Below are 27,941 nucleotides of genomic sequence, written 5' to 3' on the forward strand. Positions count from 1 at the left end.
AATTGTAGCTCTTTTCAGTTACTCATATTTACAGAGCTTACAAGAAAGATCAGCTAATAGGAGCAACGGCTTGGCAATAAAATTGAACTTATATGGTGGTTACAGGGCACAGCAGTAGAAGGCAAGCATGCTTCAACCAGTTTTCTTTTTATTTTGGTTGAACTTCTAAAAGATTTTAGTTTTTCTTAAGGAAGAGAGGAGAACTCGTGGTTGCAATATGACTGTTGACTAAAGTAGATCTCTTTCTTTGTGTGCCTATATCCACAAATGAGAGGAATTTTTTAGTTGAATAGTGTAGAATCACTGAATGAACGTAGAGAACTAAGCCATATATGAATGTACTGAGAAAAGAGTAGGGTCTTCACTTCAGCACTCCAGGAGCAGAATGAACTATTAACTGTTGTAAGCCAAACCTTTTTCTCCCCCCTTCAAGTGTTTGATATTAGCCCCTGGACACAGGAGTATCTTCTTTTCTATCATAGTAGTAAGGATTCTGTATTTTCCCTATAAAGCAGAAAACAGTCTAGATGCATAGTCTCTATTCTGTTTTTGTCCGCCAGTGGGTTTTGTGGTTTTGCTTCGGGCTTGCTTTTATAGGGAAGAGATTTTGTTTTGCTTTTTGCGTAGTACAGAGACAAGGGTTCAACAAATCCCAATTTGGGGGTTAGTGGTGGTGGGTTGTCGGTGCTTCCTCAAGCAAACCACTTCTTGCAATTGTGGGTGTGTCTTGCTTTGTTGGCCATATTCTTCCAAGCTTTATTGCCGCTTCTTCTGAATGGCATAGAACAGTAGCAAGATTTTGCATCAGTTCCCTCGTGTAGAATCAGTGGCACTTTCTGTTGAAAATTCCAGAATTACGACACTTCTCTTTCATTGCCCTGTAGGTGAAGTGGAAAGAAGGATAGTTTCAGGAACAACTTAAAGCCTCTGGGTTTTGGGGTTTTTTTGTTGTTGTTGTTATTATTATTAAATTAAATTGGGGCCAAACATGAAGGGCTCTAAAACAGTATTGCAAAAGCAGAATTGCCTGCAGCAAAGCAGGTGGCATTAGATGGCGGCAAACGCAGTAAGAGTGGAAATTCCCAGCTAGAAAAGGAATTGAAAAGTTGGGAGAAATGTTTCCAAGGTTGGAACTCCTGACCTGTGCTGACTTTCAGGCCAGGCAAATTGCTACAGAAGGGAGAAAGGGAAGAAGAAGGGATTTGCAGTCTCGGACTGAAATCTGTCTTTGAGGACCCTTCCAGATGAAGATTCTTTCCTCCGGCGATAACACAGCTGTCGCGAACACTATGCTAGTATTCTCTCAGTCCAGTGAGGTTCTTGTGCAATAGTAGGTGGCTGTACACAAGGACCACCTGTCACAGGAAAACACCCATGATTGTTTCCCTTCCTTTAGACAGAATTGTAGTTCACAAGTGGCTAGGGTTCAGCAGTTCAAGTGCTGGTAAAAAGCAATACAACAGTCGGAGGACTTGCTAGTTGATATCATCTTTGGTATTAAAAACTGAAATGCAGCTATCCTTCGCTCTCAGTACTCCAACAGATTGGATGGAGGAGGTGGAACACTCTGGTTGTGGAAGAATTAGTCCTGCGTTAAAATATTAGCCTGCTCCAGATTCATCTACTCTGGAGTGGTCAAACAGCCATTAGGCAAGAAGAAAAGGAGGATGTTTCATGAATGTTCGTTTCTGTGGTTTATTTTCAGCTTGTACTTGAAACCTTACTGCCACAGTTAACACTTGCACGTTTCTGAGAGTTTTGCAGATCCTGCCAGCTATCAGTCATTTGGTTGTAGAGCCTCATTTGGAACTTTGGGACGTTTTATCATGATTCTTTTTCCATGTGATGCAAATACTCATAGCAAACAACAGGGCTCCTACAATCTTTCTCCAGTGCTGAATATATGCAGATGTAGCCGTGTCCAGCATGAGCTCTTATATTGATGGAGCTAGAGGAATTTGCTCTGGACAACAGGTGTCTGTTGTTTAGGTAATACTGTGATATATTGTCTCAATCAAATATCTGTTCAGTCCCATGCTTTAATCTAGAATTGTCCTTCCGAAGAAGGAAACCAGTTGAACCTCCTGGTTTTTGTTTCATTCTCCCACCCACCTACCCTATACAACTCATTTTATCATGACTCATTGTTTGGATTCAATTATGACTTAGTTCTTGCCAATGAGGACCCTGTTCTTAGTCATTGAAATGAGTTTGGGCTGAGCATTCGTCTACTCTTTTTACATCTTTATCAAGCCAGTATTGGTATATTTCTGAGTAGTGGTGATTTCATCCATCTTATCCCCCCACCCATAAAGCTATGAGCTGCTGCAGGGGGAAGCCCTGAATACTTAAATATATATATATTTGAAAACCTTTCTAGATCACCTACTATTTAAATGACTTTGAGATCTGGCTGTAATAGAACAGATCCTATGTGGCTCTATATTTTGCATTCAACAGAAGACAAAGACGCTGTGTAAACTACATACTTTTAAAGCACATTGGAAGACACAACCCCATGTGCTTTAAAATTATAGTGTGTCTGAAACCCGAGAATGATGGGTTCTGGCCAAATATATACCTAATGGAAGTGTGGACACCCCTTTCCCCACCCAACATACAACTTTCATTTTCCTCTGAACTGCAGATTTCTGAGACAATAAAAGGTTACATGAAGATTTTTTTTATGCTTTTGTTTGTTTAAAAAAAGGTCTAAAATGCTTGGTATTTTCAAAATCTCTAAGCAGTGTACAGTATGAAAACAATATCCATTGACCCAAGCAAAAATGCATCCTAAAATCAATACAATGGTATCAAAACATAAAAGCATATAAAGGTATTCAGTGGATTCATACACGTACATGAGAGTCCAATCTTATGGGTCAGGGAAAGTGGGCAAAAAGGTAAGAAATTTGAAGCTGCTGATGGTTGCCTTGGATTACAAGTCCTACCATCCATAACCAGGGCAGTCGTGATGGTACTCGTAGGGGCTAACATCTGGAGGGCAGCAGATTAGCAAAGGCTGGTATAGCATGTTCAGGATAAAGAATTGTAAAGCTTTAAGGACCAATGGATTTATTGTTGTGTATGTCTTAAGTTGTTCAGAGCCCAAATTGTCAGATACGTAGTGTGTTCATTTTACAGATATATATGCATATCTTTGGTGATATACAGAGAGGGAAACAAATGTAAACCCAAGGGTCTTGAACGGTGTTAGAAACTGAGATATGAGAGCTAGGAGCTCTGAAATCTTAGGTGCAGTACTGCGCCCAGAGCTCAGAAACTGCTCATGTTAATGAAATTCCCTGTCACAAAATGCGCCTAGAACAATGGGAGTTTTGAACGCTGATCATGAAATGCAAGAGAGTCAGTAGGTCTGGGACATTTCTGGACAAAGTTCAAACTTATGGTAGATAAGCATTATGCTCGCTTTTGGTGATAACACAGCTGTTGTAGTTTTGGGTAGCTAATTTAATGCCTGTAGCAGGGAAAGAACCCATAGGCTCTGTGAAGACCTAAGAAGTCTCCCATTTCTGCAGTTCCACACTAGACTCTTATCTCTGACATTTTTGTATTGCAAAATGGTGACTTTCAGGACAGCTGCAACCTGGGAGACTGATATGTTCTTGCCCTGGTTTTTGAACATTGCCAATTTTTTTATATTTAATTTGTGCCCACCTGTTCTTTTCACTCACCACTTTTCCTAGTCAGACAGCAAGTGATCTCATGTATGACACTGGAAGGTCAATAGATCTACAAGCCTTTGATGGTATGGCTTAGGTCCTGTGGTAAAGTATCCTGAATGACTCTAGAGAGAACGGTGCATCTAAGTTTGGTGTAGAACCAGGATTCCTGCCTAAATTTGACAGTTCTTTGTACTGGTGGGTAGTCCTTCGGGTTAGAGGACAGTGAGTAAGTAAGGGCAGATTGTGAATGGAGGCACATTGTCCAGGATGGGCTGTATATCTTTGATAATAATGGAGGAGTTCTGTGAGGAGCAGTAAGTGTCAACATACTGCATTTCTCTTCCATTATAGTACTTCAGGCTCATTTGCACACTCTTATCACCTGCCAACATTTCCTCTTTTGATGTCTGCATAGGATAACAGGGTCATTTTGTGATGGAAAAGAATAAATGGGCCCAAATCTGACTTCAAAAAAAACCCAAAGAGGCAATGTTTAGAAACCAGAGCTGGAACATTTTCAGCCTCCCAGGACATGTCCTGCTGACTCGAAAGTCAACAAAAACTTCAAAGGAATACTCCATTGAGAAATAGAATTTATCAGGGCATTTGACTTTATTCATTTGGTTATTAAGTGAGGTTATGGATTCCTCCCCCGCTCTTGATACAAAATTAGCATAGCAAAGGTAGAACTGTTGTATTAAGCTACTTACTGCTGCTTGTGAATGGCCGTACTGCATTTGAACTTCACTTAAAAATGTCCTAGGCCTGTTGATTCTCCTGCATTTCCTGGCCTTATGTCCCTTCCCCCTGCCCCAGAAAAAAAAGTTTGTGTGGCATAAATATGACAAATGGCTTGAGACCCACAAATGCTTCTGCCACAATGCATCTATTAACCTTTAAAGTGCCAGGAGACTTCATTGGTTTTTCTGCCACAACAGCCTGTCACGTTTAGGGTTGTATTTTAAACAGAGATAGAAAGTTCAGTAATGGAAGAAGGCACAGAGTGTTGGGCGTGTTTTAATCGATTTGATTTTTTTTCTCCCATGTTAAAATTTCAGCAAATATCATGTCACAATATAGAGAGTTGGTTTAACTTAGTGGCTAAGGCTGCAATTCTCTCTATGCACTTACCTGTGAGTACTTCGAACTCAATTGAGGCATCTCTCTGTAATTTTGTTGTGAATCTGGAAGACACTGGTTTTAATTGCACTTCTGCCATTAACTTGCTTGGTGGACTTGGGTACTTGTACTGTCTCTCAGCTCTGTCCTATCCTCTACCTGAAACTGTAGCCCCTTGTCTTTAAGCAGTGGCCAGCAAGCCAGGTTCCCTGTGTCAGATCCAATAATTTGGTGGCCAACAAAACACTCACCATCGGATGGTAGCTCTCAAGTCTTTCTGGTCTGAAGGCATATGATGCAGCCACCTAGCTGAGCCTTAAGCAGATCTGAGTCTGGCAAGGGGAAAGGTCTAGGTGGAAGGCTACTTGGAGACCTAATGTATGCTGCCTTAAGTTCCATGACGAAAGAAAAACAAAATATGAATTACAGTATTTACATTAAAGTGCTACCCAACCCTATCAGCCCCAAACAAAATTTCTTACAAAGACTTGCCTAGTCCCTGAAAAAGAGCATTCCAGTTACATAGACCCATTGCCTATCATTTTGGCTGCTTTGGCTGTGAATCCCAAGGAGCTGTGCACATCAATGGCCAATGAATTGTCTGCAAAGGAAGCCTGTGGCAGTGTTACCCACTTCTGTCCAGTATGAATGAACAAGGTTTTGTTCAAAGACAAGCAGGAATTCAGCTCCATGTTATCATCATCAGCTTTCTGACACAAAGGCTAACAAAAAACTACACATGCATAACGATAAATTCTTGCTCCAAAACCTAATGATGGATTTTATAAAAGACATCTTTTACGGGAAACGGAATTATTTGTTAGGTTATAGAAACAGAGCCGTTGACTTTTCCTGTGTAAAGGAACACATTTACATTTGGATCGCTCTCTGTATGTGTAGATGGCACACAAACAGCTTTAATCAGTTTGGGAGCTTAGAATAACACAGAATTGAAGAATTGGAAGGGACCACGAGGGCCATCTAGTCCAACCCCCTGCAGTGCAGGAATCTTATATTGCAAGCCTTTTTATATTGAGAAAATATAAAATATCTGCGTCCAAAGCAGAACAAATCTTCTGGGTTAAGTGAGCACTGAATCAATTCTCTGCTGAAATAGTAATATTGCCCTGCTACCCTTTTCAGGAAGGGGGATGATAGCACTGCTTCAACAGCAACTGAATCTTGAGTCAACAAGTCTGTGTGGAGCAGCTTGCAATGTGCCTTTGAAATTCTGCTATCTAGTCAGGGTGATTTATAGGCTCTTGCTCTGGCATGTACATGCTGGGGCCCTACTGGGCTTGTTTGTTTTTGTGTTAGCTCGGTTACCTAGCACTCCGCGGAGTGGTGGCTCTTTCCTTTTTTCTTTTTTTAAGTGACACACAAAGAATTTAGCAGGAATACTTCTTCAGAGTGAAGGGGTAAGGTGGCAGGCAGCTGGGGACAGGAAGGGGGTGGGAGAGAGAGAGAGAGAAATCCTTCTCTCCAAGCTTTTATTTTAAATTCCCTTCTGCGCAGAAACATTTTGCGTTTGGGGTTAACATGCATTTTAGTTTCTTCATCTCATTTATGGGAAGCTATACAAGTAACGTTGATAGGAAACCAGGAAAGGGCTCATGAGCAATATTTGGGCCTGGGGCATGGCCTTGAAAATACATGATGCAGCAACCTTGCTGAAGCTAAGCAGAATCTTGGGCTGGTTGGTGCTTAGACAGGAGGAACCCTGTGCATGTTGCTTTGCACTCCATGATGGAAGGAACATGTGTTGGAAATGTAGTAAGGAAATAAATTGTACCTATGAAGACCTAGAAAAGTGTTAACTTTAGTATCGAAAGGATCAGTTGATCAGTCTTCCTTTTATTTCAAGATGATTTTTAGAAACATAGAATTGTAGAGATGACCCTGCCCATTGCAATGCAGGAATCACAATCAAAGATGGTCATCTAACCTCTGCTTAAAAACCTCCAATGAAGGAGAGTCCACACCCTTCCGAGGGAGTCTGTTATACTTTCAAACAGCTCTTACCATCAGAAAGTTTTTCTTTATGTTTAGTCAGAATCGTCTTTCTTGTAACTTGAAGCCATTAGTTCAAATCCCACCCTCTGGAGCAGCACAAAACAAGTTTGCTCCATCTTCTATGTGACCACCCTTTAGATATTTGAAGACAACTATCATATCTCCTCTCAGTTTTCTCTTATTCAGGCTAAACATACCCAGCTCCCTCAACTATTCCTCATAAGGCTTGGTTTCCAGACCCTTGGTTGTATTGGTTGTCCTCCTCTGTACACGTTCCAGCTTATCAATATCCTCCTTAAATTGTGGTGCCCAGAACTGGACATGGTACACCAGGTGTGGTCTGACCAAGGCAGAAGAGAGCAGTACTGTTACTTATCTTGATCTGGACACTAGAATTCTGTTGATGCAGCCTAGAATCTCATTAGCATTTTTTGCTGCTTCTTCACACAGTTGACTCATGTTAAGTTTGTGGTCTATTAAGACCCCTAGATCCTTTTCACATATACTACTACTGCCAAGGCAGGTGCGCCCCCCCCCCAAATCTTATATTTGTGCAGCCGGTTCTTTCTGCCTAAGTGTAGAACCTCACATTTGTCCCTATTGAATTGTTAGTTTGGAACCAGTTCTCCAATCTGTTAAGGTCATCTCTAATCCTAGTTCAGTCTTCTGCATCATTAGCTACCCATCCCAGTTTGGTGTCATCTGCAAATTTGATGAGCGTTCCCTCAATTCCTTCGTCCAAGTCGTTTATAAAGACTTTGAACAACAACTGGCCCAGGACCAAACCCTGTAGCACCCCACCTGCCACTTTTTTCCAGAATGACGAGGAACCATTAATGAGTACTCTTTCGGTTTGGTCAGTCAACCAGCTACAAACCCCCATCTAACAGTTACTCCATTCAGCCCACATTTTAGCAGCTTCCTCGCAAGAAAATCATGGGGGGCTTTGTCAGAAGCCTTACTGTAATCAAGATACTTTATGTCTGTAGCATTACCCTCATCCACCAGGCTTGCAACTCTCTCAAAAGGAAAAAGGAAAGAAATGAGACTCGTTTGGCATGACTTGCTTTTGAGAAACCCATATAAATGGCATAACATTGCAGGACACATTCCTGCAATACGTTGTTCTTCGGCGCAGATATCACTGATATGAATGGAATTTCCACAAGAGCGTTGTCCATGCTCTTGAGCTGCAACCACTTGTTGTACTGAGGGTTGTGCCACGAGGACTTTCCTCTGGCTTTTGTCCAAGGCAAGGAGAACTTATGCCCCATTTGCCCTTCAGAATTCTCAAAGCATTATCCTTCCTTGGGGATAAATCTTAGAAGCAGGTTGAAGAAGAAAGAAGAATTACACAGCTCCTACCCACGTCTCTCTTCCTTAGTTGCTGTTTTTTTTGGGGGGTAGGGAGACAGGGATGAGTTTGCCTTGTCTGTGGTATTGCTGAGGTATTCATCTCAGAAACAACCATTTTCCCAGACTCCACACAGATCTCAGGTGTGTGCTTGTAAATAAGAAACAATCCGTGCAAAGCCCTGTAATGTTGCACTTACTGCTGGGCTTCTTCCAGCTGTTGTGTTTAAATCGTGCTAGAAAGCTCTGCTGTGATACTTCCCACTTCTGCAACTGCCTGCTTCAAGGAAACGTCTTTTGTAGAAAAAAAAAATATATAGACCTGCAACTAAATGTTGCAGTGTGAAAAGTTTGTGTTTTCTGTTCTGTCCCCGCCTGGTTTTCAGTACAACCAGGATCATTGGGCTGTTTGTGGCTCCCACCCCACCCCACCTACCCTTAAGATTTTAGAATGTCTGCAAAGCTTGGTGTTTCCCTGAACTTACTGATATCCCCGTCATGTACATGGGTGATGCTGTTTTAGCTACTTAAGGCAGTGGCACCAACCTCTGGACGTAGGAAATGGAGGGAGCAATATGATGGGAGACGCTTAGTGGTTCAACCAGAGGAGTCTGAACAGTGCTATCCCTATCAATTCCAGCATCTAACTAAGAATGCCAACACCACAATCACTTTTCACTGTCCTCAGACTCAGCAGTAGCAGTGTGGTTGTGCTTCGGGCTCAGGAGTAAGAACTGGAGAGAGAATATCAACTTGATGGACGGCTTTCCTGCTTCTCCATGCTCCACTCCTCTGGTTTGCCCCATAAAGCTTTCTAAAACAAGCTCTGGCATAAGAGCAAATGAAACAAAAGGTGTTTTTGTGTTGAACTGATATTTGAACGTATCTGAGCAGTTCACCTGCAGCAGTCCCTGCTAATGGTTCTGTCAGGAATGCCAAAAAGCGACATTTTTGTTTGTCTCTTTGTGTTTGTTTAAGAGAGGCCATGTTTAGACAAAAGACTAAGATGTACTCAAACTGCTCATAAGCACTTTCAGTCATTTCCTAATTGTGCATTATAAAATGTTTTCAGGTTGAAATGACAAGATTCAACTTTGTGCCATTTCATATATATATATATATATATATATATATATATATATATATATATATATATATATAAGAAAGGCAATTTCAATGCATGCTCACCCAGAGGTAAGCTCATTGCATTCAGTGGCGTTTAAGCTTCAGTCTTGCTCACGCTTACCTGGGAGTATTGAACACTGGTGCTTACAGCAGAGAAAACATGCCTATGATTGCACTTAGTTATGTCTTGTCTCTGGGTATATTCCCCCTCTGACCTCTCCATCTAAGAAACCTTGGTTTTGCCACGGGAGGCTACCCAGATTTTTGTTCAGTTAAGTTCCTGAACTTGGTCCTTGGTCTACAAACTGCATGGGTCATTGGAGCCTTGAACGGTGGTTTCAGGGCTTCCTGCAGATCTCCCTGTGAGCCAAGACTTGGATAGAAAAATAGCCAACCAGCTTGCTTTTGCGTAATTTGTTTGCTCTTTCATGAGCAACGTAATTCAACATAAACATAACATAAAATGAAAACCGGCAGCTAACTTTTTGATTATCATATTCCTTTCCACCATGCGCAAGGCTATGCTAGTATTTCTAGAAAGATGTGTACTCCTGGATAGCTCAGTTGGTTAGAACATGGTGCTGATAATGCCAAGGTTGCAGGTTCGATCCCCGTCTGGGGCAGCTGCATATTCCTGCATTGCAGGGTGTTGCACAAGATGTTCTTCAGAGTCCCTTCCATCTCTACAATGATTCCATTTATGACTGTGTGTTGGGTTATGGGCCCGTGTCAAGGTTTGAATTGATATGGCAGGATGACAACTCCTGATTTCCTCAGACATTTAGAAATTGGGGGCACAATATAACGAAAATAGAGGGGTTAGTTAAGTAAGCACATACTCATGTGTCACCCATTGAAATGGGTGGAACTTTGGCTGGATCTTTTGCTGTTCGGGATACAGCCTTTTATGCATCCGAGAACACAAAGAACTGTGGATTAGTTAGAACAGTGATAACTTCACTGCTACCCACAGCAGGTGAGAAGAACAAATGTTTCCTAAATATTCACCAATTAGTTTTCGTTGTCACTGAGATATTTTTAAATATTCCCAAGTAATTGGACTTTGATGTTTGCTTGCACCTCATTCCTTCCCTTGCTTTCCGACTGGTACTGCTGTTTTATCGTTCTACGTGGGTTACAAATCTCTCTTGAGGGTGCTGGCCTTCTCCCGTCAAGGTCTGCCGTCACTCAATTCCACACAGGCTACTTCATCATCTGTTTCTGTTCACATGCTCCTACATGCTGCTTTGGGACAAACATCATCAGCACTTCACAGTCTTGACCCTAAATGCCCCCTCCCCTCGCCTTAGGAAGTTGTTCCTCACATTTCTGGTTTCCTGCGTTTTTAGCTTGCTGACTTTATCCTATGTGTCAGCTTTGCCCATGTTCATTTCACTTCCTCTGATAAAAGCAGGCTTGCATGATGCTTCACCGATATCTGAATTTTTGTGGCGACCGGCAGTATCTTTTCCTAACTGTGACGCATCAGCTCATTGATAAAAGTTACTTATGGGGGGAAAAACACACCTCTGAAAGAGGCTGGATGAAACAGATTCTGTTAGAAAAATAAGTGTAGCTTCCTTTTATCTCTTTCTCGCTGCTTCTTTTTTTTTAATAGTTTTTTTTATTCAAAATTAAAACAAGACATATTATCCAAAAACATATCATCCTTGTTCCCCACCCCCCAATTTTCCTCCCCCCCCCCACAAAACCCACCCGCACCCCACCCGACTTCCCTCAGTTCCAGTCTTGGGTTTCTCTGAGACTGCTGTTTTCTGCATGTTACAAAGTTGTATAGATCCTCAAATTATTTAGCTGATTATTATCAATAAAAAGTTTGTGAATGTTTATTCAAAACCTGCCAAGGAGTCCAGTTTGCTTTTTTGCATCTTCAGATACTTTGTAAAGGGTTCCCATTCATCCTTAAAGTCACAGTTATCCTTGTCCCGTAGCTTATATGTCAGTGTTGCCAGTTCTGCATAGTCCGTCAATTTTTTTTTGCCATGATTCTTCAGTTGGGGTTTCTTCAGTCTTCCATCCTTGCGCTACCAGAACTCTCGCGGCCGTTGTCGCATACATGCATATGTTTTTCAGATTTTTTGGCAGGTCTTTCCCTACAATCCCCAACAAAAATGGCTTGGGTTTTTTAACAGATATTAAATGGAACATTTTTCAATTCATTGTATATCATTTCCCAATTTTTTTTTTATCTTTCTCGCTTCTTCTAATGAGAGGCATTGACGCAGTTCACATGTAGCATACGAAGCCAAACTATGGCTTTGCATGAATGAGCAAACATACAGTCATACCTTGGTTCTCGAACAGCTTAGTTGATGAACAAAGCAGCTCCCGAATGCCGAAAACCCAGAAGTGTGTGTTCCGGTTTTTGCGGAACCTGAACGTCTGATGTGGCTTCCACTTGAGTGCAGGAAGCTCATGCAGCCAATCGGAAGCCGTTCCTTGGTTTTTGAACAGTTTTGGGAGTCGAACGGACTTCCAGAATGGATTAAGTTCGAGAACCAAGGTATGACTGTGTACAGGTTCTGGAGCAAGGACAGCAACTACTGTGCTCCCCTCCTGAACCTGCTTCTGCACATCCTGGGGCGAAGCTACTGTTGGGCTTAGCATTGCATCCAAACTCAGGTCCCACACAGGCGATAACAATGATTTTTCCAGGTTTGACTGTTTTAGCTGGGTCTGGTGGGAGCACGGGTTCTTTGGAGGCAGGGGATTGCCTAGTATTTATCACCACTTCCTTTACCATAAGAGGCAGAGAAGCACATGTTGAAGCTGCATCCTTTCAATATGCATAGTGGTACCTCGGGTTACATACGCTTCAGGTTACACACTCCGCTAACCCAGAAATAGTGCTTCAGGTTAAGAACTTTGCTTCAGGACGAGAACAGAAATCATGTTCCGGCGGCGTGGCGGCAGCAGGAGGTTCCCATTAGCTAAAGTGGTGCTTCAGGTTAAGAACAGTTTCAGGTTAAGAAAGGACCTCCAGAACGAATTAAGTACTTAAACCGAGGTACCCCTGTAATATTTTCTGTGCAATTAGTTTTTTCTTATTGTGCTCTAAACAAAGTCTCGGTATTTCTGTTGCTGCTTACAATCTAAAACCTAAATGAGCCTGGTTGCTCTGCAGCGAAAAGCACATTTCTTGTCAGAAGCTGACTTAAGATTAAAAGAACATTTATAGGCAATAAACCAGAAACATAATCTCTCTCTATCTCTCTCACACGCACACACTTTTTCACTCACTCACTGTGTAATAACTTCATCCTTGGCAAGTGTTGTGCAGCCCATAAGCCTCACAAAACCCACCCTGAAAGCAGTAGGCAGACAAGGATAGTGTTGTGGAGTGTGGCCCTCTGGTGGTGCCATTTGCAGTTTCGCCTTTCTGGCCTTGTTTTGAAATCTTAGCCTGACACAGGATAGCTGTGTTAGAAATGCCATCAAGTGAACATACTAAATGGTTCGAGCCTTGCTTGATTAAACGTTTGATTGTATTTTATTGTTACTTTTTTATTACTGTAACCCACGTATAAGTGGAAAGTCTGAATAGAAGTTTTTTAAATAAATAAGCGCTTCTCTTTGCAAAAAAAATTCCCCTTCCCAACACTTTGCATACGTATGGTGCTGAAACTTGGCTCTGTGTCCAACAATATAGATTTTTTGTTTATTGTGACGGTGTGATGACATTCGTGTCGAGAATTTCCTGGCCCCACACCTGACACACACATCCAATTCTTTTGTCCCTCTCACAGTGCAATTCCAAGCCAGCCTTGGTGAAAGAAAGGCAGGATTGGAGGCAACTTTGACAACGATTCGCCCAATCTTTATTTTTATTTTTTTGTAACTTGTTTCTATAACAGTACAAAATACAAATACAGTGCAAAGGAGCTGTGCAGTTAATGTCAGTGTCAATTACATATCCCATTGGCCCAGTCGTGTAGCAGAACAAAAATGAAGTGCTGATTGTGATATAAATAAGTTAGGCATAGCTACATAAGATAAATATTTTTAACACTGCTTAGGGTGATGCTATCAATAGCTCCTGTATAGGTTGTTGATAGGTAGGTGTACACATTGTCCAGAATGAAGAAGTTTATAAATAATGACTATAATTTAAACGTAAATACAATACTCCTCCACATAGCGGGGGAGATTGGGATGAGGTAACCTGCCTATGGTTCTTTAAACTGGATTTAAACCAGAGAACTCTTCAAAGAAATGATGAGCCACTCTTCCTTTACATACGGGTAAATTTATTTCCCCGGTTTGGTAACATTTAAGAAGTCATGCAAAGCCACACTTTGAAGGCCTGAGCCTGTCTCTTAGTGGAGTAACCTGGCACCTTCCAGATGTTGTTGGATTAGTTGTAGTCTGGAGGGACCAGACGGGTGAAGACTTTAGCTAGTACAATGAGTAAAAGTCATTTCCGATTTCCAACTTCTCTACGAACTGCTGTATACATAAGTCTGCTGTATATAAACACACAAACCCAAGAATATTGTTAACAGAAATATTTTACTCTACCTATTCATGTTCAGAATGCAGTAATGATTGTACCTTAGTTTTCACAACTTTTAAACAGCCTCATTCACAGCTGCAGACATACAAGCTGTAGTTGACTGCAGTGACTGAGCAAACTTTGCTAGGTAGTCTGCAGAACAACAACACTTAGAAAAAACAAAATAGCTGCTTTAAGATACTGTTTATTATCAGTAGAGGGCAGTATATGCAAACAGAATTGAAAAGAACTGTCGTGTGCACAAATGCCAAAACTTTATACAGTACATTGTAAAAGTAATTATTACAAGTTTAATGCTGTCACAAAATCCAGTAGACCAGACCATCCTATTTTTAGCTTTCTTCTTTCAGTTTAGGCTTCAGATGGATCTAAAAAGAAATTGAAACATGAAATTTTAGAACCTAATTCAAACAGTTTCTCTGGTCTTCACTATCCAACAGATTCAGCCTTAGTTTCATTGCCACCCTGTCGTAAGGGTGCACAAGTTGACATTGTAAGGGTGCTGAAGTAAATCTGCCAAGTTTACAAATGTGTTGTGCAAGACATGGTTAAGATACATCAGCTGAAAAAATCTTTGTAACACGTAAATTTCAACATGACCCTTGTGCATCCAGAGCATTGGTGCTGGTGTAATTGAATCACTGATTGAGCCCCTCCTTCAGCTAAAACCAATTCATGTTTTTAATATAAATGTACTCTTGGGATTGTTTTCTTTCACTCTAAATGCTGTTGTGTGCAATATCTAGGTCAGAGCCGCAGAAAAGCATTTCTGAGGAGACTAAAGCTGGGCACCTCTAGCTGCCTATTGTCTGCTCATTTTAATTTTCCTCTGCATACTATGTAATTCTGTCTCTACAGTCATACCTCGGGTTACAGCCGCTTCAGGTTGCATTTTTCGGGTTGTGGACCACCGAAACCCGGAAGTACTGGAACGGGTTACTTCCGAGTTTCGGTGGTCCCGCAGAAGCACTAAATCACACTTTGTGCATGCGCAGAAGTGCCGAATCGCAACCCGCGTGTGCGAACACGTGGATTGCGAACGCTGCGGGTTGCGAATGTGCATCCCACACGGATCACGTTCGCAACCCGAGCATTCACTGTATTAGCAAAATCAGATATCCTCTTCTGCCCTCTTTCCTATCACTACAGCGGGAAAAATGTGCACAGGGAACATCTGAGTCTTATGCTAACCTAACTTCTGGAAAGTGCCTGCTTGCATAAAGAATTTTGCACATATGCTTTGTCTGTGTGGTCAAGGACCTGGTCTTTACACAAAGGAAGGTAAATACATTCCACAAGTGCAGCAGAGCACATACTGCCTGGTGGTTGAGCCCTTCTCTTAATTCACTGGCTCTTGATTAGGACAAGAAATCCAAATTCTTTGGAAAAAGCTTTTCGGGAGGGTTGTGTTCCCCAAATACTGACTCAGTTCTGCCACTGATGAGAGTTCAATCAGGACTGAGCTATGCTGTGAATGTACTGCAAATCAGGGGCTCTGAGTCACCATCTCTGCAATTTCTAATCACTAATGGTGACCAAGATCCCTGTAAATGACAATCCTGCATTTTGCGGGGTATCCGAATCTGAATTTATTTGACTTTCACATCCCCAAAATGTTTAAATTCATGCAGAAGGAAAGTGTGGCAATTGGAGAAGCTGCTTCCTTTAATAAGTCAAGGCACCCTCAGTGACATGTCATATTCCTCCTCTAAGACTGAAATCAGACAATAGCTTCCATCCCCCGGTAGTATATGCACTTACCACACTGTTACTTCAATAGATTTTTGCCATATTTTGCAAGTGCTTCAGAACCTACAAAATCACTTTGACTAGGACTACTCTTCAGTCATTGTTCAGATGTTGTTCTTCAATAGAAAACTACATCTCACATAAATAATAAAAATTCCTGTTATTTAAATTATCTGGTCTGGGTTATCAGTGTGAAAATAATAGACAGATTAATTACCCAAGTAGGTCAAGCCAGCAGACAATCTAAAGTGGCTATTGTTGCTGTGGTTTGCTTAAACCTTCTGAATGTGATGGCAACCCAGGAATTAGGTTACTCTACTCTGTTCAAGGAACAGTCCCTTAGGACGATGGTCTCTGAACATCCTATTCCCTGTATTATAGATAAATGCACCTTAAGAGATCCTCAGTTTTTGCTGCTTGCTGGCCTTTTCTGTTTAGTTCATCAGTGTCGCGTGGATAATAGCCCTGGTTTATTATTTTAATCCTGAGCCTCACATGTTTTGGGGGTTTGTTAAAGCACCAAAGTATAGTATACCTGGAACTATTTTGAGAATTCTAATGCGAAATTTAGATTGCAGTACAGTGCACAGTTTCAGAGAGTGGGGCACGTCCTACCCAACCAGACATCACCTTGGTGTAAAATCATGTGCTAGGATATGATGCCTGGATTAGAGGTAAAATGGACCAAGCAGACTTGACTTTACTTCATTTGATTTTTGAAATTTAAAGTCAACTTTCATTTTGAAAGCTGGGGATAGCTGAGTTGGTAGAGCATGAGACACTTAATCTCAGGGTGATGAGTTCGAGTCCCATGTTGGGCAAAAGATTCCTGGGGGGTTGGACTAGATTGCCCTCGGGGTACCTTCCAACTCTACAAATCTGTGATTCCCTGCAGAAAAGTCCTATTAAATTCAGTAGGACTAACTTCTCGGTAAGCATACATAGATGTGGGTTGTAAATTTTGGGGCTCAGGATTACGTAGAGCTGATTCACTTGAATGCTAAACCATACCCAGCTAAACCACTGCACGATTTCTGTTCTCATCCTGAAGCAAAGTTCTTAACCCAAGGTACCACTGTAATATTTAATCAGGGCATGTACAGGTTATGGGGGGGGGGATAAACCCTAGGCTCACTTGTATATCATGGTCTGGCATTGTGTGTTAACCAGCACACTGAAATCTTTATTGGGGGAGATGCAGACTTTCTTTATGATTGTGCATGGCAACATTTTCATTTTGGGGAATTACAGACAATGCCCCCACACTTATGTGGGGGGTTATGTTCTGGGGCCCCACGTGCATAAGTGAAATTGCGTAAAGTGGGGTGCACCCCCTTTAATAAGGAAGGCACACAAAGGGGAGGGAGAGAGAGCGCACGAGAGAGAGAGAGACTCAACCTGAAAATTTCTTGGGGCCTTTGTTTGCCTGCCTGAGGGAAGCCAGTTCATGTGGCAATGGCAGCAGCTGGTCATGGAGGGCCAAGAAGGGCGCCCAGCAGAATTGGTGCCAGGATGGGGTTGTGGGTGCGAGGTGGAGAGCAAGGTAGATGCAAAGGTGTCTCCCACAACACATTTATGTACTAAGAAACTCACTACAGTGGTACCTCGGGTTAAATATGCTTCAGGTTACATACGCTTCTGGTTACAGACTCCGCTAACCCAGAAATGGTACCTCAGGTTAAGAACTTTGCTTCAGGATGAGAACAGAAATCGTGCTCCGGCAGCGGGAGGCCCCATTAGCTAAATTGGTACCTCAGGTTAAAAACAGTTTCAGGTTAAGAATGGACCTCCGGAACGAATTAAGTACTTAACCCGAGGTACCACTGTGGTAAATACTAAATATTTAATTAAGCAAAACGTGTTTTTGAAAGAAATATAACTCTTGCAGCACATTGTATTCTCACTAGATGTATCACAAATGGAGATTGCCGTTTGCTCTTTGGCCTAATTTCAGTGGGCATTAGTAACACACATATAAAAATCCCTCGTGGATGGTTTCATAAATTGGTAACACTGAAGTTAATGCTTCGTTCAGCTGATGGAGAGAGATGCAGTCTCTGAGATCTTACGACGCAGTGAAGAAGTTGGTCTTTAAGGTGTTGCCGGATTCTGTGCCGAGTTCCCTGCAGCACACTGACAACGGCCATCCCTCTGTAAATTGATTCTGTTTGTGATGACGCAAAGAGGGGAAGCTGCAGTGCTACGGCAACTCTTTTGTTGACTCTGATTTCTTTGTTCATACTGCTTCACGAAATGCTTGCACCTGGTTTGAAATGTAGTACAGTGTTGATACTCCTAAGTGCTCCTATCTAATTTCCCCCTCTTTTGGGGGCACATACTGTATGTGAGCTACCAGGCTGACCAGAGGCTGTGTGTACGTACCTAACAATGCAATATGGATGCTGTCAGATTGAAATGCAGTAGAATTGCTGCACTGGAGACTTAGCTAAACAGTTTTTCATCACGTTTGGCTGTTTAAAAAGAAATAAAGTGCTCTAGAAAATGTGCTGCTTTTAAAATAAAAAATGCAGTGAGCTTAATAAGCCAATGACATTTAGCCTGAGCTGAGCAGTCACTTCTGCCTCATTGAATGGGTGCAATGAGCCCCTCTCACTGAGCTAGTAAATGCTACTGACACACACACACACACACACTCACAAAAGTTCAGCTAATTAATCATGTCTGCACAGAGGTAATGCTGCAGGGAAGCCATTATTAAATGGCATTTAGCGGAAAAGAAGAGAACTACCCTTTCCCCAAGAGATTCACCTATGCTGCCCAATCAGAAACTAGCACACACATGTCATGGCTTTCTCTTCTGCTTTTATATATTTCGGCAGGGACGTGATTGGCTCTTATCTGAGATTAATGGGAGGGATTACTTGACACTGGTTGTAGCTTCCCTGCAGATTCTTATTTGGTAGGCTGTTGATATAGAACAAGTCTCTTTCAGCAGCTGAGCATCTTGGCATACATAATTCATTAAGTCGTGGTGTTCTGGAAATATGCAGATCTCTTTCCGCTCTTCAAATTTCTCTTCAGCTGGTGAAATATGTCTTTCCAACCAAGTCCTTGAATTTTACTGCACTTTGGAATTTTGCAAATGGCTCTTATATAACCAGAAGATCTCACAACTGGAATGCCAGTTAGATGTTCTCTTGTGTACCTAATAGCAGGGAATCAATAGATCAACAAAACTAACAAACTGAAAAGCAAAATTCATTTAAAAGAATCCAGCATACTTTCCCCTGTTATCTCAATAACAGCAGAGGACTGGAAAATTCTGTTTTAAATTGGTAACCCTAAAAAAAATCAAAAATGCCCGAAGCAAACTATTTACTCTCAGTGTCTTGGGGCTACATAAAGGTAGGAATGTCTTCTTTTTTTACTTTTTAACCATGTTTGTTTGATTTGAAAGCACAATTATGAAAAAACAAGATTGTGGAAATAATCATTTGAAAGCTGTGGTTGTTTTTCTTTGCATTATAGACTGAGACTGTATTGGTATATTAGAATAGCTTGTAATATCTAGCTGGTAGCTGTGGAAAGAGATCCTTCATTTTTCAGTGTTGCCTGATTATGCCTATAATAAAGTTGAAGTCTGCTTTTTGGCGAATATCAGATTGGAACTATTGTGCCATATTCCATTAACCAAGGGGAACTTAGTTAAATAGATTGTGTGACTAATAATGGCTGAATGCATGCATTCATAATGCTTTCTGATCACAACGTAGATCTCTGTTTCCAAGGATGTGTTTTAATAGCATATTCTGGTTTCCTGCGTGTGACACACAGCTTCTGTTGATTAAATCTCATCTGAAATGATGGGAGGCGGAAAATGGTCTTCCCTGAATGTTGACCTGTCTTACAAATTATACATGCTGAAAATCAGTTTTGATTTACAAAGCTTTTATAAAAGAAAGCCAAATAGGCTTTTCTCTCTCTCTTCACACTAGCAGGTATACTGATTTATTCATCACATGCAGCATAAAATGCTGTGCTAGATTCCCGGAGTAAATCACGGGGTAGGGTGGAGGGACATGTATATCTTCTCTGGGTTGTTCCTTAATTATATGCCCATGTATCACTTCCACATTATCCTCTTTTCCTTGATATTCATACAGTGTGTTCTTTAATGGTCCAGTAAAATAAAAGCAGTGAGCTTCAGTTAAATGCATCATATTGTTAAATCAATTGCAGTATTGGCTTAGGACCAACAAAGATGTCTTAGAATGCTCAACTTGGATATAAGCTATTTAGGTCACCAGGCACTTTGGTTCTAAAGCAGACCACACTCACCTCAACCCAATATGTTTTGTTTCCAGAATTTCGAACAATTCTCTTTTCAAGAACTGGTTTCCCCATATGCCAGATAACTTGTTTTCAAATATTACAAGTGCTCTGTTTAAGTTATATTGTTAGAGGGGCCTTCTGCTTTGCTCAGGATCCTGAGGGTTCTGTCTTCCAAGTTCTCGCAATACTTTGCTCCCAAGGAACGATGCCCAAGGAACGTTCTCACTTGGTCAAGAACAGATGAATATCCCGAGTAAGCAAGGAGAATTCTGTGTGCAAAAGAAATCAGGCTTTCGCACATGGATTTCCCAGCAAAAGGCTGCTCTGTGTAGAATTCCCCATCCAGCAACCTGTCGTGTGCATGCAGTGCTTCTGCATTCAATGCCGAACAACAGATAGTTGGTTAGCCCTGTATATCAAGTAGTACAGAGAGCCTATGTGGTTCGAGCTGCTGGATTTGGACTAGGAAAGCTTTCTCCAACCAGATGCCCTCCAGATCTTTTGAACCACCACTCCCATTGTCCCTGACCATTGGCCACACTGGCTGAGGCTGATGAGGTTTGGTGTCAAAAACATATCAGGAAGACGGGCACGAGGTTGGAGAAGACTCTGCTAGGCAAGCCTGGGTTCTCATAATCCCTACTCTTCCTTGAAGGTCACTGGGTGGCCTTGGGAAGCTCACCTGCTTGGGCGAGCCCCCAACATGGGATAATCCGCAAGTATGCTGCCCTGAGCTCTGTGGATATACAGATTTGATAGAACCAGCGGGGGGTGGGGTAACCACCTACAAGCAACCCATCCCTCCACCCCCACCAAAAAAACGGGGGGTATTCAACACTCCCTATTGTGATACTGAAGTTGTTCTGGCCAGTCACTCCACATGCAGTTTGCAGCTATACACACTGACATTTATTGTGGCACTGAGTTTTCAAGTGCACGCTCTATTGTTAATTAAATCTTAGCAAGCAGAGTAAGAACCTCAAGTGATGAGACAGTTTAATATATGTGTTCAGTAATATACTGTTGTACTGATGTTTGGTTTTGTTGGTGATTTTTGCTTAAGAGATTACACACACACACTTTTCTCTGCTTTATTTTTCCAAGCTTAGTGCATGAGTTTTGCTGGCTTGCAGGTAGAGGGAATCTTTTTATCTGTGCAGGCGTTTTTGCCGAATCATTAAAAAAAAATGTAAGCAGTTGATTTTCCAATGGATCAGTTTTGCATCATTGTGTTTGACAACCAATGCATTTTACATCTGGAGAGAAAGGGATTGAATCCCTTTTAAAATTTGCTATAGATGCAAAGTCCCATTGAAGTAGGTAGGAGTTAAGCAGGTACTTGGAAGTACATCCTGCTGAATTCAACGAGGCCTAGATAAATGTGCAAAGGATAGTAGTCTTACAGCACAATCCTACGCTTGCCTACTTGAGAAATAGTATCATTGAGTTCAATAGGGATTACTTCCAGGAGAGGTCCTATAGGATTGCAATATTGTGCTGAGTAGGCCCCATACATTTAAAGCACAAGTAATTTTCTCTTTAAAAATCTTGGGAACTATAGTTTACCTCTCACAGCTACAGTTCCCAGTGCCCTTAGGTGCCATCGCCCAGCACCCTGAGAGGTCCACTACTGATGCTTGCCCCGGGGCCCCGTGTCATCATTTCCCCGCCCCCCTGGCTCAGCGCTCTTGAGGAGGGCCAGCAGCTGGATTGACCAACCATATTTATACCCCACAATGCCCCCTTTAAGGTAGTGTAACATGCATATGTCTGCCCTTGCTCAGAGCTAAATACCCCTTGTTGCCTTCTGCTGCTGGGGATAGTTCCCCAGTTGGATGTGCCTTCGGGAAAACACCAGGGATTGAAACAAACCGCTGCCTGCCTCCACTCCAAAATGGGAAGGTTCTCTTGGCACTCATGGAATAACCAGTGATAGGGACCCTCTCCTACCTTGTGCATTTGCTCAAAGAGGGACATGCATATTGTATCAAATAAGCGCTGCCCAGGAAACAGGTAGATATGCTCCTTATTTGCAGGCTAAAGCAAACATGACAAATGAAAGAAGCAGAGCCATGTAAATTTAAAAGAGCAAATGAGAGTGGCTGAGCAAAAAGAAAGGAAGGGCGTGGACTGCTTTCAAAGCATGTACCCTGGTCCATTTTCTCGCATCTTCCCCACATAATTTTTGTTTTGTTTTGTTTTCAAGTTGTGCAGTTTGTATGGGAAAATGGATATCAGAGAGAAGTGGTAGACAAGGAGTTTGAGAAACCGTGCTCAATGTTCTCAAGCTTGGAGACAGCGTTGGAGGGAGGGGCATTTGCCATGCAAATGTGCATTTTGGCCAGTGCAGGTTTTCCATTCATAACCTGATGAGCTGTTTCCAAGCCTCATGTGTGAAAACACCCCTAGGAACAGGGGAAAGGCGCACATCCCGTTTTATGTCACATGGGGGAGCAGCCCCTCGCTGCCTGGTGGAAATGGAAAAGCACAAATGGCCCATTTCTATTAAGTGTGATGGCTGTCTTTGCTGCCTATGGAAATGTTTGGTGATTTATTAATTCATAGAATCGTAGAGTTGGGACCACAAGGATTATGTAGTCTAACCCCCTGCAATGCAGGAATATTTTGCCAGGCTCAAACCCACAACCCCTGAGATTAAGAGTCTCATTCATTCTCTACCAACTGAGCTATCGAAGCCAGCGTCCATTTCCCTAACAGCCTAGCAAACATGTTTGTCCACCTAGAAACCACAGTATGGGATTTTTCTCCCCATCCCCTGCCCTAGTCTTTCTCTCTTCTTCTGTTCATGCCCCCCCAGATCATAGGATTGGACCCACGGATTCCTGTGCCCTTGTTTAAGTAGCTAGGAGTTGGCCTCATTGCGCCCTCTCCACATCATCTAACCAGCAGCTAATATTAATGCCATTTCAAGTCAGAAGGGACTGCCGAAGGGAACTTCCTTGGAGCATGAATCATGTCAGCTCTCCCTGGACCCTTGTGCCTATATTAAGATTCTGGAGGCTTGGAACTCTTTATTCCAGTGCACTGTGCTGCTGGAGAACTTCAGCCTGGGGAAAGCTGAGCTAGGGGGTTGCAGAAATGGATTTTCTCCCTTCCAGTAAGGGTAGCTGTTGCAGCACAAGCTGCTATATCAACCTAGCTCCCAAATACTGTAGTCTTCAAAATTACACAAACATGTGATTGCAAGGTAAAGGTAAAGGTACCCCTGCCCGTTCGGGCCAGTCTTGACAGACTCTGGGGTTGTGCGCCCATCTCACTTAAGAGGCCAGGGGCCAGCGCTGTCCGGAGACACTTCCGGGTCACGTGGCCAGTGTGACAAAGCTGCATCTGGCGAGCCAGAGCCGCACATGGAAACGCCGTTTACCTTCCCGCTGGTAAGCGGTCCCTATTTATCTACTTGCACCCGGAGGTGCTTTCGAACTGCTAGGTTGGCAGGCGCTGGGACCGAGCAGCGGGAGCGCACCCCGCCGCAGGGATTCAAACCGCCGACCTTTCAATCGGCAAGTCCTAGGCGCTGAGGCTTTAACCCACAGCGCCACCTGCGTCCATGTGATTGCAAACCCGTTACCAAAGCACAAAGTAAAGTTTTGCGGCTCAGGATAATAATAATAATTAAATATTGCTTATGAGCTTAGTAGGCAGAACATCACAGGAATATAAGCTGGAGGGCTTTGTCAGTTGATGCTTGGAGTGGGCTGTTGTATCTCCAGTTTCATGATCTTGTTTTTAAAATGCCAGAGATGCTCTGTTCTTTGTGAGAAACCTATATTCACAAACAAAAAATGAAGAGTGCTCCAGTTTCCATAGCATTGGGGGGGGGGGCTGGGTGCTTAGCTTTAGATACACATACGTATTTTTAGTGAGCAGATGAGAGCTTTTGATCTTTTTCATACTCTTTCCAACAAGGGTACCTGAAATCGTGCAGGGTTGACATTTTTCAATTTATGTGATAGCTTTTTGAAAAGTGCACTTCATATCAAAATACAAAAATATGGCCTAGGAATATGAGAAGCCAAGAATATTGTTTTCTTTCTTCTGTAGGACAAAAGTGGGTGTGGGTGTGTATAAACTTTTGAATGGCAGTAATCCCCCTCCCCCCAAAATTAAAATCTAGTACATTTGCAGTGTTATTGATCTGTCTGCCATCGTTTCCCCAGTTTGTTTTCAGCATCTGTTTATATAACATTAAGTAGAATAATGTATTTCTCCTGGAAATACCATTTGATTCTGCATTATGCCCATTGAAGTGAGCTGGTTTGCTGAATTAAATGTTTGAATATGCCTAATATTAAAAGAAGACTGAATTTTCTCATTGCAAGGACTTCAATTCTTGCCTATTGACGTGTCCTGTTTTTGCTTTTCTTTGCAGTTTAAAAGAATGCTCAACCGGGAGCTAACCCACTTATCTGAAATGAGCCGATCGGGCAATCAGGTCTCTGAATATATATCCAACACCTTTTTAGGTAAGCTTACGATTATGGACACTAGTACTCTTTGTGTTGTTCTTTGTGCTTTTCCTTCCTCTCCACCAGTAACATCCAGATGGAAAGTTTATGAAAATTCATATCCTGTGCTGTTGGTTTAACTGCAATATTTTTCAAACGTATGCATATAAATCACTATTGGTTAAATAAAATGCAGTGCCCTGTTTTATTTTCCCACATACTCTTTCCTTTACATTGAATATGGCCCTGTTGTGTTCAGAAAGTTCTGTTGGACAGAGTTCTCAAATATAGAGCATTGTGACATATTATTGGACAATCTGTGTTCAAAAGCATCATTGCTTATCATGGCACTCTCACACACAACAGCAATCTTGGGTACCCCAAGGTTTGCAGAAGTACAGAAATATTTAGATGTCTCTATCTCCTTCCCACAAAGCCCCACTGAGGACTGAGTTGTACTCATTGGCCACTGAATCCTGACTGGCTGTTTTGAGAGTAAGGTGGAAATGGAATGGAACATCCTGGAGGGGAACCCTGCAACATTTTCTTGCGGGTCCTACATGTTTAATATAGTCCCATTTGCTAAATACTCCCTATCTATCTAAGCATCTATCTAAAGACAAATTAAACACGGCAGCTGCAAGCCTAAACTCTCTTACCATGGTGTAAATCCCATTGAACAGTAAGTAGGACTTACTTCTGAGTAAGCATGGTCCAACTGACCAATTCTGATAGTGCTTTATACCTCCAGCTGATGTTGATACTGCTGCAGTTCCTACTGCTGGAAAGACATCCTGCTATTCAGTTTTTTAAATGGCTTACCATTTTAGCAGAGGAAAGTTGCAGCATCGAGCAAAACTCTGTATGCACAATTCTGCCCCCCCCCCAACAGTCTTGTTTCTTGGGATTTCGGCCTAAATCTTTTGGCACAGTCATGGTTTTTCTCTAAAGTATTACTTGCATTCTGTGGTTTGGTAAAGAAGTATAAATTGATATACCCCCTTCAGTCTTTGAGTTGTGTCCAGTGGTTGCTTTGAACAAGCAGAATTGCTTACAGTCCTGCAAAGCAGAGCAAATCTCCCCACCCTACTGCAGCCCTCTGCATTATATCTCATACTGTTCCATCGAGGAGGAACACAAGGAGGTTATTCTATGTAGAGGAGAGATAAATAAACCAGATGCCCTGTCTTGCACGAATGGAAGTGCTTTCCATTGTTGGATGCATCTGTAGGTACAACGCATTGCTTGTTATTAATTCTTCTTTATTTAATTTCCCATAAACAGATATTAATGTGCAATAATACCACTGCAGCCAATATCACCATTCCACACTTGGCAAATGGGACACAGCTATCCACCCACATGGTACATGTGATCATGCTTGTGTCATGCTAGTTCACACTCATGCCAACAAAAGAAGAACGCATTGTTGCTCCAGGACCTTATTGAGGACCATTAAGCCTGCACAGTGCCCTGCTCTTCCTACATCACTCACTTTTGTGGCATCACAAACACCTGGCCATTGGTGGGACTGAGCAGAGCACTGGTGCAAGAGGTCAGCTGACACTTGTGCTCCAGAGATAAGGGCTTGCACTCAACTTAATGGCAGCCTGGTGTGCTTTTCTGCAGCTTATATAAACCATTGCCTGACACAGCTGGCCAACTTAAAATTATGTTGATTATTAGGGAAACGTGAAGAGGGAGACCATTTTGCATCCGAATTTGCTAGACCAGAACTTGGTTCTGTTCGCTGTGGCTTAAAAACTAAATACCTTTTTTTATTTAGTCTAGATACACCCGAAACAAATCCTTTATAAAACAAAACTCGGCTCTAAGCCTTTGAAAAACGCAGATGATCTCTAAAACTGAATTTAAGGAACCCTGTGTCATGAAATTCTACTGAATATTGATCCAATGTATAGTTAGCAGAGTAAAACTTAAACGTGTTGCAGGATTCCCCAAAAAATAGACCAGAGGCAATTAATATTTCATCCAGCAGAGCTTTACTGCTACTGAAGGCAAATGAGCATAATGGTCACAAATCCAATATATTCAGGATGGGCACTGTCCATAAGAAACCTAGTTGCAGCAGACTTAACTTAAACTTAAAATAAAACTAAACCTTAACTCTATATACAGAACACCACACCAGAAGGAAAAGAGATAGAAAGGGAAAGGGAAACCCAGGCTCCTTCTGGCCTTACTTTTATAGTCAGCATGACCTTGACCAGTGGTTCTCAACCTGTGGGTCCCCAGATGTTGTTGGACTACAACTCCCATCATCCCTGAGCTCTGGCCTTTCTAGCTAGGGGTGATGGGAGTTGTAGTTCAACAACATCTGGGAACCCACAGGTTGAGAAAGGCTGACCTTGACTAAAGGAGAAAACAGAACCAGTTTAAATCAGCTGTACTCAGCTTCTCTGAAGGAATAACCCAAACACCATGAACTTTCTGCTTGTTTCACACAGAGAAGATCCCAGAACCCTCTTGAATTAATTAGAATAGGAAAGATCACACATCACATCAATACTTTCTGTACTAAGTAATGCAAACTGATGCCCTGGAGAAGGAAGGGATAAGTTTAGTTTCAGAAACTCTGGAAAAAAAAGCTGGAATAAGATTGCCGGCAGAGATGACCTACATAGGAGGATTTTCTCGCTATGACTCACTGAAGAACCCAAGACTTCACTGTCTGCTTGTGTTTCTGTGGCAGCGATAGAGATGCATACCCTAAGGAAATGTGTCCACCACAGACCTATAAATTGAACTATCCTGTAAGCAGGACTCAATCCTGTGTTACGTTAAGCAACACAGATCCATTGTTAGACCAGCTTGTTTAAATAGCAGGACTGAAGTTTTGGATCTAATCCAAAGGATCTCGTGCCTGTATCATTTCAGAATCCCAAGTGGGGGGGCAGTCACTTATTTCAAAGTGTTCCCATTGTAGCCTCTTCTCCTGGCCTGTTGTATGCATATGGGGCCATCAATCAGATTGCGGGGAGAGGGTTGAACAATCAATCGGTTGCATGCACTCTTAAGGTGTCACGATCATGCAACGGACAATACCATGGTATCTCTCCCTCCCCACCGACCAATAGTTTGTATCTGACTTTTGGAGCCTGATGAACATTTCTCATTTCTTCAGCTTTTAATGAGCTAATATAGCTGGGGTTGGAAGCCTATTCCATATGTTCTTGAGCATCTCCTCTCATCATTGCTGACGATTGGCTCTGCTAGCTGGAGCTGATGGGAGCTGGAAAACAACCATATCTGAGAGCTGCACATTCTGTACCCCAGCCTTAAAGACTTGTGCAGCATTATCCTTAAAGCTGTGACTCTCTCTCTTTACGGTTCTGGGTCACATTGCATTCATTTCCTAATTTTCAGTGCAATGAGCTTTGCTTCCTTTGGGAAAAGGGGTATGATAGGAGCCCTTAAACTATTTTGCAATCCTTTCTTAAAAGAAGAATTTTGTGTTTAAGGAATGCAGGGAGGGGAAGGGAGAAATATTTTCCAGGCTGCAGAACAGAGCCCAGCACAGATAGTGTTAGCTGCTTGCTCACTTTGAACAAAACCTTAGGAAAACCCATGGAATTCCATGCC

General features: G+C 42.1%; 1 protein-coding gene across 12 annotated transcripts in view; it reads left to right on the top strand.

Annotated features, from left to right (window-relative positions):
* The window catches only part of PDE4D (phosphodiesterase 4D), a 611,966-nt gene that overhangs the window by 567,974 nt on the left and 16,051 nt on the right, over positions 1-27,941 (top strand). For 11 of the 12 annotated variants that reach the window (XM_083703504.1, XM_083703503.1, XM_083703505.1 and 8 more), the window contains one exon: positions 24,263-24,356. In XM_083703504.1, the coding sequence (XP_083559630.1) occupies positions 24,263-24,356 (94 nt within the window). Of the gene's footprint in view, positions 1-18,531; positions 18,946-24,262; positions 24,357-27,941 lie in introns of those variants that run through there. The other variant, XM_083703501.1, reaches the window with a different exon arrangement.

This window comes from Podarcis gaigeae (assembly GCF_964106915.1).
Source record: "Podarcis gaigeae genome assembly, chromosome: 11".
Lineage (NCBI taxonomy): Eukaryota > Metazoa > Chordata > Lepidosauria > Squamata > Lacertidae > Podarcis > Podarcis gaigeae.